This window comes from Saimiri boliviensis, chromosome 17, assembly GCF_048565385.1.
Source record: "Saimiri boliviensis isolate mSaiBol1 chromosome 17, mSaiBol1.pri, whole genome shotgun sequence".
NCBI lineage: Eukaryota > Metazoa > Chordata > Mammalia > Primates > Cebidae > Saimiri > Saimiri boliviensis.
Genome location: NC_133465.1, coordinates 52,466,741 through 52,490,331, shown reverse-complemented (window position 1 = coordinate 52,490,331; position 23,591 = coordinate 52,466,741). Strand labels below are relative to the sequence as shown.

Genomic DNA, 23,591 nt, shown 5'->3' with positions numbered 1-23,591 from the left:
AAAACTGGCTAGCCATGTGCAGAAAGCAGAAACAGGACCCCTTCCTGACACCTTACACCAAAATTAACTCCAGATGGATTAAAGACTTAAACATCAGACCTAACACCATAAAAACTCTAGAAGAAAATCTAGGCAAAACCATTCAGGACATAGGTGTAGGCAAGGACTTCATGACCAAAATGCCAAAAGCAATGCCAACAAAAGCCAAAATAGACAAATGGGACCTAATCAAACTCCACAGCTTCTGCACGGCAAAAGAAACAGTCAGTAGAGTGAATCGGCAACCAACAGAATGGGAAAAAATTTTTGCAGTCTACCCATCTGACAAGGGGCTGATATCCAGAATTTACAAAGAACTAAAGCAGATCTACAAGAAAAAAACAAACAAGACCATTCAAAAATGGGCGAAGGATATGAACAGATACTTTACAAAAGAAGACATACAGGAGGCCAACAAACTTATGAAAAAATGCTCATCATCACTGGTCATCAGAGAAATGCAAATCAAAACCACATTGAGATACCATCTCACACCAGTTAGAATGGCGATCATTAAAAAATCTGGAAACAACAGATGCTGGAGAGGATGTGGAGAAACAGGAACACTTTTACACTGTTGGTGGGAATGTAAATTAATTCAACCATTGTGGAAGACAGTGTGGCGATTCCTCAAGGACCTAAAAATAGTAATCCCATTTGACCCAGCAATCCCATTACTGGGTATATATCCAAAGGATTATAAATCATTCTACTACAAAGACACATGCACACGAATGTTCATTGCAGCACTGTTTACAATAGCAAAGACCTGGAACCAACCCAAACGTCCAACGATGATAGACTGGATAGGGAAAATGTGGTACATATACACCATGGAATATTACGCAGCCATCAAAAACGATGAGTTCACGTCCTTTGTAGGGACATGAATGAACCTGGAAAACATCATTCTCAGGAAACTGACACAAGAACAGAAAATCAAACACCTTATATTCTCACTCATAGGTGGGTGTTGAACAATGAGAACACATGGACACAGGGAGGGGAGCACTACACACTGGGGTCCGTTGGGGGGAAATGGGGGAGGGATGGGGGTGGAGAGGTGGGAAGAGATAGCATGGGGAGAAATGACAGATACAGGTGAGGGGACGGAAGGCAGCAAACCACACTGCCATGTATGTACCTATGTAACAATCTTGCATGTTCTTCACATGTACCCCAAAACCTAAAATGCAATTTAAAAAAAAAAGAAAAAAAAAAAGAATTCTGCATGACAGTCTTTCCAAATGACATGAGGGTAGGACATTTAGAACACTTTTCATTTAGTAATATGATGATTAGTAACTCATGTCCATTGTTAAACTTTCTCTACTTCCACCTACTACTGCCATCCTATCCTAATTATTTAGAAGTGACTCATAGACATCATATCAAATCATCTGTAAGTATTTCAATATATATGACTAAAATATAAGAACACTGTAAAAAATATGACTACTAAATCATCATCATGCTAAATTAACAAACTATTCCTTAAATTATCAACTATCTAGTTTGTCTTCATATTTTTCTGATTGTCCCAATTTTTGAGCTTTGTTCAAATTGGTTTGTTATTATTTTAGATATTTATCAGTTATTTGAGTTTGTTCAAATGATGATCCTAATAAAGTCTGTTATCTGCAACTGCAATTCTATTACATCTTCTAGGTTTCTTTTTAATTTTTTTTTTTTTTTTACTTTTTACAATGATATAGAGAAGTTTGTTCAATTCATACAAGTAATTTTTCAGATCTCTACAATAAGCCTGACCTGAGAGGGAAAAAATCCTTACATTGATAGCAAAATATTTTTTAGCCCTCATAAGTCATCTGCAATCACTTAGTAGGAAAAAAATTCCATAATCACATAGATCATGCAAACACTTTTTTGTGCTATTGGTATTCACTTTTTCAAACTAAGCAAAACAATGCAAACTTTCACTTTTTTATGCATTTCAAATTTCACATATATTAATGTTTCTTCCAACCTTGATCCAGCCCATTACCTACAGGAATGAGATAAGGGGTAAGAAAAAGATCCCTGCATTTTCTCATTTTCCTCTTTTCTCCTTGAAGTAAACCAAAAATTCATTAAAAATTTTTGTGCTGCATTTTCTTTTGCTTTATTTTAAAATTTTATTACAACTTTTATTTCAGATACAGGGGGTACACGTACAGATTTGGTACACGAGAATATTGCATGATGCTGAGGTTTGGAGTATGGATCCCATCATTTACGTTTTTATAAATCAGAAGCATAACAAAAGACTCAATGGAGTAAATAAACAAATAAGTATTCAATTATCAGTAATCTAATAGGTCCTCATACAGCTTTAAGATAATTTGACTTTAACATGGAAGTATTAGAACAGAAGTTTCCCAAGAGCCACTCATTTTAAAATAAATTATGGCTTAAATCATTACTATATAGATTATATCAGGCAAAGACAGAAAGAATTAATTTTTTCTTCCTTTCATGAAGGACGGTAAATCATCTATCATGTTGACCAATTGTGTTTATTGAAAGTTTTCTTAACATTAGACATTTTTATAGGAGTAAAGTAATTAGCAAATAACCATTTGATTTCTTCTTTCCTCCTAGTCTAGTCACATAAACTAACTGTAATGGGTGATACAGATTTCAGCTGTAATTTGTAAAGTATTCCAAGAGCTGTCATACTGCCAAAAACTAGAGAAAACTGCCACCCACAAATAATCAAGGTAAGTGTAAATACAGTATGGTTTTAATTTTCTTTCATATAATCCCAGACAACCCCAAATAACTATAAATGCCTTATTTTATAAAAAGCAATTTTAAAACCTTCAAATTTACTTAAAGTATTTAAACGTAGAGATCTCAAATTTCCTTCAATCAGGCCAGAAATCATCACAAAAATTATGATCACAGTTATAAATGAAACAAGTGAAATGTTTTAAGTTTAGGACAATCAAAAAGCTCTATGTAACTTTTTAAATACTATAATCATTTATTCAAATATACCGTAAATGGGAATGATAACACAGGAAGCAAAAATAAGCTTGCAGATGAAGTTTCTAGAAGTTCATGAAAACAATGCCATCCCATATTGCAGATACAAAAGGAAAAACAGCTCTAATAGAGTTAAGAGTACTCTGGTCACCTTTGTTCATTTGGTCATGCAATGTGTAAACTATTTTCACTTCCTATAACATGGTAGTCCACAAGATGAGCTAGTGAATATTGTCCATTATGAGGGGATGATGGGAGCCAGACCAAGGTTTAGCAGCAGAAAGACCACTTGGAGCTTCCAGAACCCTGTGGCTGCTCCAGGCACCAATCATGTCTCTTTTAATTTATAGGTTCCTACTCGACCTCATTCTTCCCTGCACGTTTTTGAAAACACTACATTGTTAGCTCTTTAGAGTTTCCCATAACCATTGCTTTTGGCGTTTTGGTCATGAAGTCCTTGCCTATGCCTATGTCCTGAATGGTTTTGCCTAGATTTTCTTCTAGGGTTTTTATGGTGTTAGGTCTGATGTTTAAGTCTTTAATCCATCTGGAGTTAATTTTGCTGTAAGGTGTCAGGAAGGGGTCCTGTTTCTGCTTTCTGCACATGGCTAGCCAGTTTTCCCAACACCATTTATTAAACAGGGAATCCTTTCCCCATTGCTTGTGGTGATTCCTCAATGACCTAAAAATAGAAATCCCATTTAACCCAGCAATCCCATTACTGGGTATATATCCAAAGGATTATAAATCATTCTACTATAAGGACACATGCACACAAATGTTCATTGCAGCACTGTTCACAACAGCAAAGAACTGGAACCAACCCAAATGCCCATCAATGATAGACTGGATAGGGAAAATGTGGTACATATACACCATGAAATATTACGCAGCCATCAAGAACGATGAGTTCACGTCCTTTGTAGGGACATGGATGAACATGGAAACCATCATTCTCAGCAAACTGATACAAGAGCAGAAAATCAAACACTGCATGTTCTCACTCATAGGCGGGTGTTGATCAATGAGAACACATGTACACAGGGAGGGGAGCACTACACACTGGGGTCCATTGGGGGGAAATGGGGGAGGGATGGGGGATGGGGAGGTGGGAAGAGATAGCATGGGGAGAAATGACAGATACAGGCGAGGGGACGGAAGGCAGCAAACCACACTGCCATGTGTGTACTTATGCAACAATCTTGCATGTTCTTCACATGTACCCCAAAACCTAAAATGCAATAAAAAAAAGAGTTTCCCATAACCTGGATTTTGATTATTATACCCCCATGGTGTGGTTTAACGTATTCCTCTGTGCTCTATCTTTTTCTGTGAATTGGTAGTAACATATAGAGGCTCGACCAGATACAGGATCAACTGTTTGAAAAAAAACAACTCACAGTTGGTATTTTATATTTTCATCTGAAAACAATGTCTAGTTTTCTTTATTTTTGGGTGATAATAGTGATCACTGATAATTATGGACTAGACCCATTAAATTATTAAAGGTTGCAAAATCCGCATATTCAATTCCAATCATTCCTTTTTTTGTTTAGCTGCAATACATTCATAAGATAAACTTCCCCTTCCGTTATTTGGCTCCTACAAACTAAACTTTGTATAGAAAGTGCTTATTTCCCTCTATATACCAGTCTCAAAATAATTTGTTTCCTAGAATCTTCCAGTGATGATTTGTGATAATTTTGTTAATTGTTTGTTTTGTTGTTTCACTTGAGTATCATTAAAAAAAAAACCCTCAGATTTAATGATTTGTTTCAAATTACTACAATTATTCTTACCGACGATCAAACTGTCCTATCTTTGGCCAGGGGGAACCCATTCAAGTCAGTTTTTGAGCTCTTTTGACATAAACCTAGTAGTACTGGATAGTTTTATCACTTTGTGGCATTATGAAATATTCCAGACTCTTGTTGTACATTGTCTTTGTCATAACTGGTATCAAACATTTCTCCAAAAAGCCATTATTACAGGAGGTAGCTAGTCAGACATGAGCAGAGCAGGAGACACTCTGGCTCCACCCACCCCTGTACATCGGGAATGTCAGTTGACCACGCTGGTCAGGTGGTTTTTAACTCTCTCTCTAAAAATATAATTTCTCACAGCCAGCAGCAGGAAAAGGCAGTCTCTTAACAAACAGAAACACCTAAAACTGGGGATCAGAAGCTTCCCAATAAGATCTCAGGAGTTGGGTGAATGGGCTCAAGCATGAGCATTAAGAAGCAAAATAGTGGAGTTTAACTGGTATATGACCTTCTAGGGACATTCAGTTGGTAAGAGAACACCTCAAATAATCCCCTAATCCAGCAAATCCTTTTGCAAGCACTAGCAGGCCATTGTGCATGTGGACAGCCCACCCCAAGGGAAGAATCAGGGGAGAAGGGATGCAAGATCCTGGAAGTATGCTAACATATAAAACCCCAAGTCAAAAGATCAAACTGCATTCTTGTCTTTCAAGTGGCCCACTTAGCCCTCTTCCAAATGCACATTCCTTCCTTGTGTTCCTGCTCTAAAGCTTCTTAATAAACTTTCACTCCTACTCTAAAACTTGCTTCAGTCTCTCTTTCTGCCTTATGCCCCTCAGTCAAATTCTTTCTTCTGAGGAGGCAAGAATTGAGGTTGCTGCAGACCTGTGCTGATTCACTACTGCTAACATACTTGGGCACCATGTCTTAGGTATGTTCTGCCAATAACACCATGCTCCCTTTTGAAGAAGGGGGATATAGAATATGGAGACCACAATCTGGGTTTTAGGGATTGTGTTGTAATAAAAATATATTTTCTCTTGGTCCTCAGTTCCTGTTACAGAGTGATAAGAGTTTCTTTGTTGTTTATAAGGAGCCCTTTTAGACCATACTTGAGTTACACTAATGAAGTAACTCATGGTATGGATCCCTGGATAGCTTGGGGAAGCGGAAGTTGGTTACCAGGAAACCAACCATGTGATTAGAGAGTTTAAACTTTCAGCCCCACCCCCCATCTCCTGACCTCTGGAGAAGAGAAAGGGACTGGAGATTGAGTTCAATCATATGACCAATGATTTAATGAGTCACGCCTATAATATGAACCCAAGATAAAAACTCTAAACCAAGAAGGTTTAGAGAAGCGCTAGGCTGGAAACAATATTAACGTGCTGGGAGGATGGCATGGCTAAAGAAGGCACAGAAGCTCTGTTCCCACTTACCTTACCACCCTATATATCTCTTCATCTAGCTGTTCATGTGTATCCTTTATAATAGACCAGTAATCTTAAGTATATTGTTTTCCTGAGTTCTGTGACTTGTTCTAGTAAAGCTGTAAACCCAAGCAGGAGGTGGATGTAGGAATCCTGAATTTTTACAACTGGTTGGTCAGCAGTGTGGATGGCCCAATGACTTATGGCTGACATTTAAAGTAAGAGTAGTCTTGTGGTATTAGGCATTTTAAACCGTGGGTCCCATGCTAATTCCAGGTAGTCAGTGTCAGAACTGAATTGAATTGTAGGACACTCAGTGTCAGAAAGTTGGTTATTGGAATGACACAGAGGTGCTCTTCAATAAAAGGCTAGTAATTGGTTCCAGGACTTTTCCATGGACATAATTAAAAAACATGCATTTTTAAGATAAATTACATCATGAATTTATAGTAATATATTCACAATCCAGGGTGTTTTAAAGTAAATCTCATGTATTTAAATTAATATTTCCTTTCTCCTATGCCAAAAGTCACCATTCTCAACAATACCAATGTAATGACTCATTTGCTTTATCACACAGAATATACACAAGAGTCTCAGAATAATGCCACAAAAGCTAACAATAATAAGCTAAGTGTTGAAAATATTTTCGGGGTTATTGTTATCATTTTTTGCAGATCTTTTTGCCCTTTGATATTCCATTCAGGGGTGCACAGTCAAATTTGTATTTTTTATAAAATTGTTTGAAGTAGCTCCTTTCTATGTTTTAAGCTACCAAATCAATATAAAGTTAGGTTCATTTGATTTTGCTTTCAATTTTTAGAAACTGCTTTTTAGAAACTTGCTAAATAATTATGTAAAATATTTACAAGAATCCAAAATTAAATATTTATTCAAAATAGGAGGCTGGGCACGGTGGCTCATGCCTGTAATCCCAGCACTTTGGGAGGCCAAGGTGAGCAGATCACTTGCAGTCAAGAGTTTGTGACCAGCCTGCTCAACATGGTGAGACCCTGTCCCTACTAAAAATACAAAAATTAGTTGGGCATGGTGGCGGGTGTCTGTAATTCCAGCTACTTGGGAGGCTGAAGCAAGAGAATTGCTTGAACTCAGGAGGCAGAGGTTGCAGTGAGCCAAGATTGTGTCACTGCATTCCAGCCTGGGCAACAAGAGCAAGACTCCATCTCAAAAAAAAAAAAAAAAAAAAAAAAAAAAAGTAGGATACATTTTTAAGTGTACTCTCTTTTCCAGTTTTATACACCTTGTTCCTTCCTATCCCTGCGAGTAACTATTTTTTAAATATAATTTTTATTATATATCTGATACTTCCATTTCTCTTTCTTTTTAAATCAACTTTGTTGAGGCATAATTTACATACAATAAACCATAATTTTCAGTGTTCAGTCTGATAAGTTTTAACAAATACATATACCCATGTAAACAATACTAGAATTATGATACAAAACATTTCCATTACCCCCCAAAAGTTCCCTTTCTATGCTATCAGTCCCTCTAAAACATACATTTAAACAATCACTGATGTACTTTCTGGTATTATGTTTGCTTGTTCTTGAATTTCATAAAAAGTATCATGTAGTCAGTATTATTTCATCTCTGTCTTCTTTCATTCAGCATAATGTTTTGAAATTCATCCAGAATGTTGCATGTTATCAGTAAATCATTCATTTATATTGCTGAGTAATATTCCATTGTATGAATAGTATACTTTGTTGATCCATTTGCAGGTGGATGGACATTAGGATTATTTCCAGTTTTTAACTATTATGAATAAAGCTGTGAGCATTCATGCACAAATATTTTTGAGAACATATACATTTCTTTCTCTTGGAAAAATATATTGGAATGAGAGTACTGAGTTTTAGAGTAAGCTTATGTTCAACTTCTTAAAAACTACCATTTTTTTGGCATGAGATGGTATCTCAATGTGGTTTTGATTTGCATTTCTTTAATGACCAGTGATGATAAGCATTTTTTCATATGTTTGGGGTTGCTGAGTCAAATGGAATTTCTATTTCTAGATCCTTGAGGAATTGCCATACGGTCTTCCACAATGGTTGAACTAATTTACACTCCCACCAACAGTGTAAAAGTATTCCTATTTCTCCACATCCTCTCCAGCATCTGTTGTCTCCAGATTTGTGGCACATATACACCATGGAATACTACACAGCCGTAAAAAATGATGAGTTCATGTCCTCTGTAGGGACATAGATGAATCTGGAAACCATCATTCTCAGCAAACTGACACAAGAACAGAAAATCAAACACTGCATGTTCTCACTCATAGGTGGGTGTTGAACAATGAGAACACATGGACACAGGGAGGGGAGCATCACACATTTGGGTCAGTTGGAGGGGCTAAGGGAGGGAAAGTGCAGGGGGAGGGGTGAGGGATAATGTGGGGAGAAATGCCAGGTATAGGTGATGAGGGGATGGAGGCAGCAAACCACCTTGCCATGCATGTACCTGTGAAACAATCCTGCATGATCTGCACATGTACCCCAGTACCTAAAGTATGATTTTAAAAAAGAAAGAAAAGAAACTACCATACTAATCTCCACAGTGGTTAGAAGACCTTTTAGCAATTATATGAGTTTCAATTGCTTCACATCACTACTAATACTGGGTGTTGCTGAACTTTTTATTTTTAGCTATTCTAGTGGATGAAGAGTGATATCTATTTATGTCTTAAACTGCATTTCCCTGAGAGAAATAGGAATGCTTTTATACTGTTGGTGAGAATGTAAATTAGTTCAACCATTGTGAAAGATGGTGTGGTGATTACTCAAAGATCTATAACCAGAAATACAATTTGGCCCAGCAATTTAGTTACTGGGTATGTACCCAAGGAACTAGAAATAATTCTATTACAAAGATATATGCACGAGTATGTCCATTGTGGCACTATTCACAATAGCAAAGACATGGAATCAACCCAAATGCCCATCAATGATATATTGGATAAAGACGATCTACATATGCACCATGGAATATTATGCAGCCACAAACAGGAATGAGAGCATATCTTTTGCAGAGACATGGATGAAGCTGAAAGCCATTATCCTCAGCAAACTAATGCAGGAACAGAAAATCAAACACCACATGTTCTCATTGATGATTGGTAATTGAACAATGAGACACATGGATAGATGGGAACAACACACACTGGGACCTGCCATTGGAGGTATGGTGGAAAGCATCAGGAAGAATAGCTAATGGATACTGGACTTAATATCTAGGTGATAGGTCGAGTTGTTCAGCAAACCACCATGGCACAGGTTTGCCTATGTAGCAAACCTGCACATGTACCCTCGAATTTAAAATAAAAGTTGAGAAAAAAAAAAAAGAATCAGATCACACTTATGGGTGATGTTCAGCCTCCCCTCATTTCTGGTCTAAGAACTGTTGTAACTCTAATTGCCTAACCACTTCCTGGCTTTAATCTTCATTTCTTGGTATCTTACTTTCAGGCCTTCTCTTTCCTTCTATATCTCCTCATTTACCTTTGTATTTTCCTTTATCTCTTTTCTTTTCCTAAGTTGAGTCATTCATAGTAGAGACAAACTCAGATATTGCTTAAGCCTACCAATTACACCAAAGAATTATAACAGAAGACAATATTTTATCATATTTAAGACTTAACATTTCTAAATATATTTCAAAGCTGCAATATGGCAATATGGGTATCATTTAACTAATTCTCATAGATAAAATAAGTTCCTCTAAAAATATCAGCAATGACAGAAATGTTTACCATCAACTGGTAAATGTTCTTGTAGATTCCAAGACTCCTTATTTGTGAGTTCCAATCCCAACTTCTCCTGAATATTGTTAGGCTTTTTAGTATTAACCTTGTCTCCTTAAGAAAGATGAGACAAATTAAAGAAAAAAAATGTGTTTATCTATGTACACACATATACATAACATAATATCTGTGAGATAAAAGCACTCTGTGAATGTTGTGCTTTCAAGCCAACTTGCATGATTAAATTTGTTTTAAAATACATATTAAATTTAATTTAAAATACATATAAAATAAATAGCAAAATTAGCAATAGAGCCTGATTATCATTAATCATTGTTCAAGGATTAAAATTATACCTTTGATGACTAGCCTAAACCAATTTTTTTAAATGTGAAGTTGGTAATTGTCCCACACTAAATTTCACTTGTAGATAATAAGTCAATTATTTGAGCCACCACTTACTATCTATATCAGAAATAGTATTTGTTCTCTTCTACTTCATCCAACCCTTCTAGATTTCTACTTATTTATTTGGTTACTAAAGTAACTTAAATACTGCTGATTTACAACAGCAATATCTCTGTGTAGGTCAAAACCATGACCACCTTAAGAAAGCCAGAGTAAGGGGATTCTGCCAAGATAGCTGAATAGGAACAGCTCCAGAGCACAGTCCCTAGCAAGAGAGATGCAGAAGGCAAGTGATCTCCGCATTTCCAAACAAGGTACCAGGTTCATTTCAATGGAACTGGTTGGACAGTTGGTGTAGCCCAAGGAGGGAAAACCAAGGCAGGGTGGGGTACTGCCACATGCAGGAAGTGCAACCAACTGGAGGATCAGGGACTTATCCCCTAGCCCCTGAGCACTCCAGTTCAGATACCATGCTTCTCCCATGGCTTCTGCAACACACAGACCAGGAGATCCCTGCCGGGCTGAAAAGCACCTCAAGTTAACAGCACAGATCTGAGCAGCAGCTCTGGCTGGCACCGTGGGTTGTCAGCACAGATATGGGAAGACATTTTGACTAGCACCAAGAGCACCTGTTGGATGGAGCTACCTGCTCCCCAGAAAGAGGGGGAGCTGAAAGTAGGGAGACAGGTGCTATGGTTGGGTGAGTTACACCTCCACAAAGACCAGCAAACTGAAGCCCTCTCATTTGAGAGTTTTGCAGCCAGCATATCAGTTCAAGCTTGACCTGGAACAATCAAACTCAGTAGGGGAAAGAGTGTCCACCATTGCTGAGGCAGTTCTAAAACTACCTGTGTAAACAAAAGCCAGAGGAAGTTTACACAATGGCTGGACTGAGTCCCTACAGCCCAGCAGTGCCTCTAAAGGCAGACAAGGGACAGACTGCCTCCTCAAGTGGCTTCCTGACCCCTGTATAACCAAAAAGGTGCCTCATACAGGAGAGCCCTGGCTGACACCTGGTGGGTACCCATTTGTGATGAAGCTACAAGAGGAAAGATCAGGCAGCAATCCTTGCTGTTCTGCAAAGCCCATAGGTTATTCCCAGGCAAACAAGGTCTGGAGTGGACCTCCAGCAGTCCTACAGCAGAGGGACCTGACTGTTAGAAGGAAAACTAAAAAACAAAAATAAGTAGCTTCAACATCAACAGAAAGGATATCCACTCAGGGACTCCATCCAAAATCACCAACTTCAAAGATCAAAGGTAGATAAATCCATGAAGATGGAAAGAAACCAGCGCAAAAAGGATGAAACCATCAAAGATCAGAATGCCTCTCCTCCACCAAGGGATCACAACTCCTCACCAGCAAGGGAACAAAACAGGATGGAGAATGAGTTTGACAAATTGACAGAAGCATGCTTCAGAAGGTGGGTAATAACAAACTTCTCTGAGCTAAAGGAGCATGTTCTAACCCAATGCAAAGAAACTAAAAATCTTTAAAAAAGGTTAGACGAAATGCTAACTAGAATAATCAGCTTAGAGAAGAATATAAACGACTTAATGGAACTGAAAAATACAGCATGAGAACTTTGTGAAGCATACACAAGTTTCAATAGCCAAATCAATCAAGCAGAAGAAATAATATTAGAGATTGAAGATCAACTAAATGAAATAAAATGAGAAGGCAAGATTAAAGAGAGTGAAAAGAAATGAACAAAGCCTCCAAGAAATATGGGATTATGTGAAAAGACCTAACCTATGCTCAATCGGTGTACTTGAATGTGATGGAGAGAATGAATTCAAGCTGGAAAACACTCTTCAGGATATTATACGGGGGGAACTTTCCCAACCTAGCAAGGCAGACCAACATTCAAATCCAGGAAATACAGAGAACACCACAAAGATATTCCTCAATAAAAGTAACCCCAAGGCACATAATTGTCAGATTCACCAGGGTTGAAAGGAAGGAAAAAATGCTAAGCGCAGCCAGAAAGAAAGATTGGGTCATCCACAAAGGGAAGCGCATCAGACTCACAGCAGATCTCTCGGCAGAAACCCTACAAGCCAGAAGAGAGTAGGGGCCGATATTCAACATCCTAAAAGAAAAGAATTTTCAACCCAGAATTTCATATCCAGTCAAACTAAGCTTCATACGTGTAGGAGAAATAAAATCCTTTAAGACAAGCAATTGCTGAGAGTTTAGATCACCACCAGACCTGCCTTACAAGAGCTCAGGAAGGAAACACTAAATATGGAAAGGAACAACCAATACCAGCCATGGCAAAAACGTACCAAATGGTAAAGACCAATGACACAATGAAGAAACTGCATCAACTAACAGGCAAAAAACCCAGCCGGTAACAAAATGGCAGGATCAAACTCACATATAACAATATTAACATTACATGTAAATGGCCTAAATGCCCCAATCAAAAAACTCAGACTGGCAAGCTGGATAAAAAGTCAAGACCCATTGGTGTGCTGTATTCAGGAGCCCCATCCCACATGCAAAGACACACATAGACTCAAAATAAAGGTAAGGAAGAAGAATTACCAAGCAAATGGAGAGCAAAAAAAAGCAGGGGTTGCAATCCTAGTCTCTGATAAGATGGACTTTAAACCAACAAAGATCAAAAGAGACAAAGAGGGGCATTACATAATGATAAAAGGATCAATGCAACAGGAAGAGCTAACTATTTTAAATATATATGCATCCAATACAGGAGGACTCAGATACATAAAGCAAGTTATTAATGACCTACAAAAAGACTTAGACTTCCACACAATAATAGTGGGAGATTTTAACACTCCACTGTCAATATTAGACAGATCAATGAGACAGAAAATCAACAAGGACATTCAAGACTTGAACGCAGATCTGGACCAAGTGGGCCTAATAGACATCCACAGAACTCTCCACCCCAAATCCACAGAATATACATTCTTCTCAGCAACAAGTCACACTTACTCTAAAATTGACCACATAATTGGAAGTAAATCACTCCTCAGCAAATCACTCCAGAAATCATAACAAACAGTTTCTCAGACCACAGTGCAATCAAATTAGAACTTAGGATTAAGAAACTCACCCAAAACCACACAACTACATGGAAACTGAACAATTTGCTCCTGAATGATGACTGGATAGACAATGAAATGAAGGCAAAAATAAAGATGTTCTTCAAACCAATGAGAACGAAGACACAACGTACCAGAATCTCTGGGACACATTTAAAGCAGTGTCTACAGGGAAATTCATAGCAATGAATGCTCACATGAGAAATGAGGAGAAATGAGGAAAGATCTAAAATCAACACCCTATCACCAAAATTGAAAGAGCTAGAGGAGCAAGATCAAAGAAATTCAAAAGCTAGCAGAAGACAAGAAATAACTAAGATCAGAGCAGAACTGAAGGAGATAGAGGCACAAAAAAACTCTTCAAAAATTCAATAAATCCAGAAGCTGGTTTTTTGAAAAGATCAACAAAATAGACAGACTGATAGCCAGACTAATAAAAAAGAAAAGAGAGAAGAATCAAATAGATGCATTAAAAAATGATAAAGGGAATATCACCACCAATTCCACAGAAATAAAAACTACCATCAGAGATTACTACAAACAACTCTATGCACATAAACTAGTAAACCTGAAAGAAATGGATAAATTCCTGGACACTTGCACCCTCCCAAGCCTAAACCAGGAAGAAGCTGAATCCCTGAATAGACCAATAACAAGGTCTGAAGTCAAGGCAGCAATTAATAGCCTACCAACCAAAGAAAGTCCAGGTCCAGGTGGGTTTACAGCCAAATTCTACCAGATGCACAAAGAGGAGCTAGTACCATTCCTTCTGAAACTATTCCAAACAACACAAAAAGAGGGAATCCTCCCTAACTCATTTTATAAGACCAACATCATCCTGATACCAAAACCTAGCAGAGACACAACTAAAAAAGAAAACTTCAGGCCAATATCCACGATGAACACTGACGCAAAAATCTTCAATAAAATACTGGCAAACCAAATGCAACAGTGCATCAAAAAACTTATCCATCACAATCAGGTAGGCTTCATCCCAGGGATGCAAGCCTGGTTCTACATATGCAAATCTATAAATGTAATCCATCACATAAACAAAATCAAAGACAAAAGCCACATGATCATATCAACAGATGCAGAGAAGGCCTTCAACAAAATTCAACAGTCCTTTATGCTAAAAACTCTCAATAAACTAGGTATCAATGGAACGTATCTCAAAATAACAAAAGTTATTTACAACAAACCCACAGCTAATATCATACTGAATGGGCCAAAACTGGAAGCATTCCCTTTGAAAACTGGCACAAGACAAGGATGCTCTCTCTCACCACTCCCATTCAATACAGTATTAGTAGTTCTAGCCAGAGCAATCAGGCAAGAAAAAGAAAGTGTATTCAATTAGGAAAGGAGGAAGTCAAATTGTCTCTATTTGCAGATGATATGATTGTATATTTAGAAGACCCCATTGTCTCAGCCCCAAATCTCCTGAAACTGATAAGCAACTACAGAAAACTCTCAGGATATAAAATCAATGTGCATAAATCACAAGCATTCCTATACACCAAAGACAAACAGAGAGCCAAATCATGAGCGAACTCCCCTTCACAATTGCTACAAAGAGAATAGAATACCTAGGAATACAACGAACAAAATATGTGAAGGACCTCTTTGAGGAGAACTACAAACCACTGCTCAAGGAAATAAGAGAGGACACAAACAGATGGAGAAACATTCCATGCTCATGGTTAGGAAGAATCAATATTGTGAAAATGGCCATACTGGCCAAAGTAATTTATAGATTCAATGCTATCCCCATCAAGCTACCAATGACCTTCTTCACAGAACTGGAAAAAAAAAAAACACGTTAAACTTCATATGGAACCAAAAGAGAGCCCACATAGCCAAGACAATCCTAAGCAAAAAGAACAAAGCTGGAGGCATCACACTGCCTAACTACAAACTATACTTCAAGGCTACAGTAATTAAAACAGCATGGAACTGATACCAAAACAGAGACATAGAACAATGGAACAGAACAGAGGCCTCAGAAGTAATGCCACAACTACAACCATCTGATCTTTGACAAACCTGAGAAAAATAAGCAATGGGGAATGGATTCCCTGTTTAATAAATGGTGTTGGGAAAACTGGCTAGCCATGTGCAGAAAGCTGAAACTGGACACCTTCCTTACATTTTACACTAAAATTAACTCTAGATATATTAAAGATTTAATCATAAGACCTAACATCATAAAAACCCTAGAATAAAGCCTAGGCAATACTATTCAGGACATAGGCATAGGCAAGGACTTCATGACTAAAATGCCAAAAGCAAAGGCAACGAAAGCCAAAATAGACAAATGGGATCTAATTAATCTTAAGAGTTTCTGCACAGCAAAAGAAACAATCCTCAGAGTGAACCGACAACCAACAGAATGGGAAAAATTTTTGCAATCTACCCATCTAACAAAGGGCTAATATCCAGAATCTACAAAGAACTACAGCAGATGTACAAGAAAAAAGCAAACAAACCCTCAAAAGTGGGCGAAGGATATGAACAGACACTTTTAAAAGAAGACATTTAGAGGTCAACAAACATGAAAAAATGCTTATTATCACTTTTCATTAGATAAATGCAAATCAAAACCACATTGAGATACCATCTCATGCCAGTCAGAATGGCAATCATTAAAAAATCTAGAGACAACACATGCTGGAGAGGATGTGGAGAAATAGGAATACTTTTACACTGTTGGTGGGAGTGTAAATTAGTTCAACCATTGTGGAAGACAGTGTGGCGATTCCTCAAGGATCTAGAAATAAATTCCATTTGACTCAGCAATCCCATTGCTGGGTATATACCCAAAGGATTATAAATTGTTCTATTATAAAGACATGTGCATACATATGTTCATTATGGCACTGTTTAAAATAGCAAAATACCCATCAATGATAGACTGGTCAAAGAAAATATGGCACATATATACTATGGAATACTATGCAGCCATAAAAAAGCCATGAGTTCATATCCTTTGTAGGGACATGGATGAATCTGGAAACCATCATTCTCAGCAAGCTGACACAAGAACAGAAACCCAAACACCACATGTTCTCATTCATAGGCGGGTGTTGAACAATGACAACACATAAGCACAGGGAGGGGAATGTCATGTACTGGGGTCTGTCGGGGGGTGGGGAGCTAGGGGAGGGACAGAGGTGGGTGGGGAAGTTGGGGATGGATAATATTGGGAGAAATGCCTGATGTAGGTGACAGGGGGGAGGGCGAAAGCAAACCACCATGGCATGTATGTACCTATATAACAATACTGCAAGATCTGTACATGTACCACAGAACTTGAAGTATAATAAAAAAAGTCAATAAATTAGAAAACCGAAAAATGGCAATGATGTATATATATCCAAGAGATGGGTCTTAAAAAATAAATATTACAGGAGATAAATGCCAGCTAACTATGCAAGAAAAAGGGAGAAGACACAAATATATAAAATTAAAAATGAGAAAGAAATAACCACAGTGGCAGATGAAATTAAATGAATCCTAGGAGCCTGGTTTTCAAAACCCTATGCAAACATATCTGAAATATTTAAAAGTGGATAGTTTTCTAGGAGAATAAAATTTATTGAAACAGATTCCAGAACAGGGAGAAAAATTTGAAAGACCAATTAACATAGAAGAAATAAAATTGTCAAAGATCTAATTTTCTAAAATGGACTCTATCCAGGCAATTTCATAGGGGATAAATTTAATGCCATTTAAATTGCTCCAGAGGCTAAGTGAAGAAGGAAAGCTTCTAAATTTATTCTATGAAGTAGTACACAAAAAGCACAGAAGACAATCTGCAGCACAATATTGGTGTAAAAATTGAAATAAATTATTAGTAAAGACAACCTAGTAGTTAATTAAAGGAAGTCATTTCAAAAATGTGAGGGTGTTTCTATATTAGAAAATATATTGGTATAGTTCATCTTTGTAACAGATCTAAGGTGAATATTATAAGCATCTCTAAAAGTTTTAGAAAAGCAATGCAAAAATTAAAAGTAAGCCAGTCACAATAGACCATATATTGTCTCATTCTATCCATATGAAATATACAGAACAGGTAGATCCATTGAAACAAAAGTAGATTAATGGTTGCCTAGGGTAGGAGGTAGGATGAAAAGTGAGGAAAGTAATGGGTCTAGAGTTTCCTTTTGGGGTGATAAAAACATTCTAACTTAGATTGTGGTGGTGGTTGCATGATTCTGAATATTCTAAAATTGTATACTTTAAATGGGTTGATTGCATGGTACATAAATTATATCTCAATAAAGCTGTTTAAAAGTAAAAAAAAAAAAAAGCCAGAGTAAATTACATCATTTAGAAAAAATATATAAATAGATCATAGAAGTTGTTGAATGTTACAGTAGTACAGTAATTTTTTGTCCGTGAAACAAATTCAGTATCAGTGGATACAAATTATCGATCAATAAAATATGATTAGCATTTTTTAGTCATGAAATAATATAAACACCAAAAATCAAAACCAAGAATTTCAATGCAAAATTTAAAAGGGAATTAAAAGAAATGTACCAAAATATAGACATCGGTAATCTTTGTCTTTGGCTGTAAATTAGGGGTGATTTTTTTTGCCCTCTTCATGCTTCCGTGGTTTTCTACAAGTTTTGGGTATTATGAACATGTATTTTTGTAACCAAGTACAAACATTTAATAGTTTTATTAAAGTACTATTGTGAAGGCTAAAGATTTTAGTTTTACGTCTTATTACTCACCTTTAAGAGTCTTTATGGTATCCATCAGTTTAAGTTGACTTATCGTCCCATCAGCTGTGAGAAAAGATACGAGGTTTTAAACAAAAGCAATAATAATATGGGCAGTCAAACAAAAGGCACTATATGATTAGCATTTTTAGTCACGAAATTATAAAAATTATAAAATTAGTATAAAGAGAAAATTATAAAAATTAGTATAAAGAGCAAGTCTTTTAAAACTTATCTGTTAATTGACAAAAATTATATATATTTATGGTGTGTAACATATTTAATATAAGCATACATTGTGGAATGGCTAAGTCAAACTATTTAACTTACGCATTGCTTCATGTACTTGTCATTTTTTGGAGTGTGAACACAAAGTCTACTCTTTCAGCAATTTTCAAGCATATAATACATGGTTATTAACTATAGTCACCATGATTAACAATAGATGTCTTCAACTGATTCCTCATATCTAACTGAAATCCTGCATCTTTGGAACAATAACTCCCCACCATTTTCTGCACCCACCAGCCTCTGATAATCACTGTTTTACTCTCTGTTTGTATGAGTTCAACTCTTTAAAATTCCACATATAAGTGCAATCAAGTAGTAGTTATCTTTCTGTGACTAGCTTATTTTCTTTAAAATTCCACATATAAGTGCAATCAAGTAGTAGTTATCTTTCTGTGACTAGCTTATTTCATTAATATAAATGTCCTCCAGGATCATCTACATTATAGCAAATGACAGAATTTCCTTCTTTTAAAAGGCTGAATAGCATTCCATTATGCACATATATAACATTATCCATTTGTTGATGAACACTCAGGTCGATTCCGTATCTTAACTATTGTGAATAATAATGCAATGGACATGGGAATGTTGATACCTCTTTGACATGATGATTTTATATATATATATATATCCAATAGTAGAATTTTTAGATTATATAGTAGTTCTATTTTTAATTTTTTGAGCCATCTCCATACTGTTTGCCTTAATGGCTATACTAATTTGCATTCCCACCAACAGAGTGGGAATTAACCCAATCCAACAAAGACAAATAATAAAGAATAAGAAAATATGAACAAAGCCTCCAAGAAGTCTGGGATTATGTTAAACAACCAAATGTAATAATAATTGGTGTACCTACCTGAGGAAGAAGATAATTCTAAAAGCCTGGAAAACATATTTGGGGGAATAATCAAGGAAAACTTCCCCAGCCTTGTGAGAGACCTAGACAGCCAAATACAAGAAGCACAAAAAACACCTGAGAAAATCATCGCAAAAAAGATCTTTGCCTAGGCATATTGTCATCAGGTTATCCAAAGTTAAGACAAAGGAAAGACTCTTAAGAGCTGTGAGATCTAAGCACCAGGTAACCAATAAAAGAAAACCTGCCAGATTAATAGCAGATATCTTAGCAGAAACCCTACAAACTAGAAAGGGCCTATCTTCAGCCTCTTCAAACAAAACAATTATCAGCCAAGAATTCTGAATCCAGTGAAACTAAGTATCATATATGAAAGAAAGATACAGTCATTTTCAGACAAACAAATGCTGAGAGAATTTGCCATTACCAAACCATCACTATAGGAAATGCTAAAAGGAGCTCTAAATCTTAAAACAAATCACGAAAAAAAATCATCAAACAGAATCTCCTTAAAACATAAATCACATAGGACCTACAAAATGGATAAGAACTCACCAACCAGCACTTTGGGAGGCCGAGGCAGGTGGATCACAAGGTCAAGAGATCGAGACCATCCTGGTCAACATGGTGAAACCCCATCTCTACTAAAAATACAAAAAATTAGCTGGGCATGGTGGCGCATCCCTGTAATCCCAGCTACTTGGGAGGCTGAGGCAGGAGAATTGCCTGAACCCAGGAGGCAGAGGTTGCGGTGAGCCGAGATGGTGCCATTGCACTCCAGCTTGGGTAACAAGAATGAAACTCCGTCTCAAAAAAAAAAAAAAAAAAAAGAACTCACCAACCAAGTATCTGCTGCCTTCAAAGGATCGACTAACACATAATGATTCACATAAACTTAAAAGTGGTGGAAAAAGACCTTTCATGCAAATGGACACCAAAAGTGAGCAGGGGGTAGCTATTTTTATCTCAGACAAAACAAACCTTATAGCAACAGTGGTTAAAAGAGACAAAGAGGGATAGTATACAATGGTAAAAGACCTTGTACAACAGGAAAATATCACAATCCTAATATGCACCTAGCAGTGGAGCTCCTAACTTTATAAAACAATTACTAATAGACCTAAGAAATGAGATAGACAGCAACACAATAATAGTGGGGGACTTCAATACTACACTGACAGTACTAGACAGGTCATCAAGATAGAAAGTCAACAAAGAAACAATAAATTGACTCTATACCTTGGAACAAATTGACTTAACAGATATATACAGAACATTTCCTCCAACAACCGCAGAATACAACAGCACATGGAATTTTCTCAAAGATAGGCCATATGATAGGCCACAAAATGAGCTTCAATAAATTTAAGAAAATTGAAATTATATTAAGCACTCTCTCAGAGCACAGTGGAATAAAACTGAAAATCAACTCCAAAAGGGACCTTAAAACCATGAAAATACATGGAAATTAAATAACCTGCTCCTGAATAAGCATGGTGTCAAAAACAAAATCAAGATGGAAATTAAAAATTCCTTTGAATTGAATGACAATAATGACCCAACCTATCCAAACCTCTGAAATATAGTGAAGGCAGTGCTAAGAGGAAAGCTCATAGCTCTAAACTGTCAGGTCTCCATATGTAAGCCTGGAGCCTGAAAGTCTGAAGTCCTTCTTGCCTCAGCTGATCATCTCCTACACCTTGCCTGCATTGGCCACTGTTCCTGATCACCCAGCAGAGCTTCCCTAACAAGGCTTTCACCCAACCCTGCCACTTTAACTGTTCTTATGATAATGTCAATACCTCTCACCCAACCCTGCCATCTTTTTTTTTTTTTTTGAGACGGAGTTTTGCTGTTGTTACCCAGGCTGGAGTGCAATGGCACGATCTTGGCACACTGCAACCTCCACCTCCTGGGTTCAAGCAATTCTCCTGCCTCAGCCTCCTGAGTAGCTGGGACCACAGGCACGCACCACCATGCCCAGCTAATTTTTGTATTTTTAGTAGAGACGGGGTTTCATCTTGTTGACCAGGACGGTCTCGATCTCTTGACCTCGTGATCCACCCACCTCGGCCTCCCAAAGTGCTGGGATTATAAGCATGAGCCACCACGCCCGGCCTAACCCTGCCATCTTAACTGTTCTTATGATAATGTGAATACCTTTGCCTCACTCCCACCCACCACTGTAGCTGAACTGTGGTCATGTATACTCCTTGTCCCTACCTCCCACCACTGTAACTGATCTTACTGTGCAACATCCCCACCCCCCAAAACACTACCCCAACCTATAAAGCCAATTCTCACCTTACCCCCTTTGCCTGTCCTTTCTCGAATCAGTCCTGCTTGCACCCAAGCCAGAAATAAAACGGCCTTGTTGCCCACACAAAGCCTGTTTGGAAGATCTCTTTATTAAATGCATTTCATATTCAGTAATATTGGACTTGAATAACATAAATGCCTACGTCAAAAAGACTGAAAGAGCACAAACTGATGTTTAAGGTCACACCTAAAAGAACTAGAGAACAAACCAAACCCAAACAAACCCAGCAGAAGAAAGGAAATAACCAAGCTCAGACTGGAACTAAATGAAATTGAAACAAAAAAAAAAATTACAAAAGGTAAATGAAATAAAAAATCTGGTTCTTTGAAAAGATAAATAAAATTTATAGACCATTGGCAAGATTAACCAAGAAAAGGAGAGAGAAAATCCAAATAACCTCACAAAGAAATGAAACAGGAGATATTACTACTGACAGCACTGAAATACAAAAGATCATTCAAGGCTCCTATGAACACCTTTACACCCATAAATTAGAAAACCTAGAAGAGATGGATAAATTCCTGGAAAAATATGACCCTCCTAGCTTAAATCAGGAAGACTGAAATACCCTGAATGGACCAATAACAAGCTGCAAGATTGAAATGGTAATTAAATATTACCAACAAAAAAAGTCTAGGATCAGAGGATTTATAGCAGTATTTTACCAGACACTCAAAGAAGAATTGGTACAAATACTTTTGACATTATTCCACAAGAAAGAGAAAGAAGGAACCTTCCCTAATTCTTTCTATGAAGCCAGTATCACCCTAATACCAAAACTAGGAAGGAATATAAACAAAAAAGAAAACTACAAGACCAATATCCTTGATCAACATAGATGCTAAAATCCTTAACCAAATACTAGCTAACTGAATCCAATAACATATAAAAAAAAAATCCACCATGATCAAGCGAGTTTCATACTGGGGATGCAGGGCTGGCTTAACATACAAGTCAATAAATGGGATACACCACATAAGCAATGTTTAATACAAAAATCACATGATTATCTGAAGTGTGCGGGTGTGAATATGTTTCTATGTTTGAAATTTTTTCAACAAGCTGCCCAATTCATTTGATCACTGACAGTGTATGGTAGGAGAGAGGGAGAGAAATGAGGTGGACATACAGTTAAGAGAAGATCAATAAGGGTTTTCCTTGTTAGTTATTTTTTTGAGCAAAAATGTATGAAATTTATCCTGAAGGCTCTAAAAAGTTTAAAGGACAAAATATGATGTCACTCTCAAAGAAGAAAATCTTCAATGGCTCAAACAAGTAAAATAATATTTACTTTAGACATTATGCACATTCATTTATTCTTGGAATAATGGTTCTTTATCTTACTATTAGTTGTAGGATAAAGTTACTGTATGATACTGCCTTGCCCACTTTTGTAGCAGCAGCTCTTTTTTTTCAAAATCACCTCATCAGATTTAACTACTTCCAGTAACCTGAAAGTAACCATTATTTCCTTCCTTCTACTTTCCCCCTCTCGTCATTCCACAAGTATTTATTGTCTACTTACTCTCAATAATTGTGGCACTTTTAATATTTTACTTTCCAATTGTCTTTGTATATTTCCCACTCCCCACAAATGAACTATAAAATTCCTTGATGGCAGGAACAGGCCTGATTCATCAGGTCCTCAATAAGTATTTGTTAAATGAATAAATGAGCAAATGAACAAGAATTAGACCTATTTCTTTCTCATTAAGTACTGATATGTGGTCCCAACCAAATTTCATGACAAATTGTAATCCCCAGTGTTAGAGGTAGGGCCTTGTGGGAAGTGATTGAATCAAGGGGGTAGATTCTCATGCATGGTTTACCACCATCCCCTTCATGCTGTTCTTATGATAGTGAATGTTCTCAGGAGATCTGGTTGTTTAAAAGTGTGTAGCACCTCCCCACCCCCTT

The 23,591-nt window shown here is 37.0% G+C and overlaps 1 protein-coding gene across 10 annotated transcripts in view; it reads right to left on the bottom strand.

The window, feature by feature from the left end:
- The window catches only part of EFCAB13 (EF-hand calcium binding domain 13), a 277,023-nt gene that overhangs the window by 57,348 nt on the left and 196,084 nt on the right, over window positions 1-23,591 (bottom strand). For 8 of the 10 annotated variants that reach the window (XM_074388801.1, XM_074388793.1, XM_074388794.1 and 5 more), the window contains 2 exons: window positions 18,217-18,270; window positions 9,996-10,100 (listed from right to left, as the gene is read on the bottom strand). In XM_074388801.1, coding sequence (XP_074244902.1) covers window positions 9,996-10,100; window positions 18,217-18,270 — 159 coding nt within the window. Of the gene's footprint in view, window positions 1-9,995; window positions 10,101-18,216; window positions 18,271-19,354; window positions 19,438-23,591 lie in introns of those variants that run through there. The other 2 variants (XR_012514684.1, XM_074388798.1) reach the window with 2 other exon arrangements.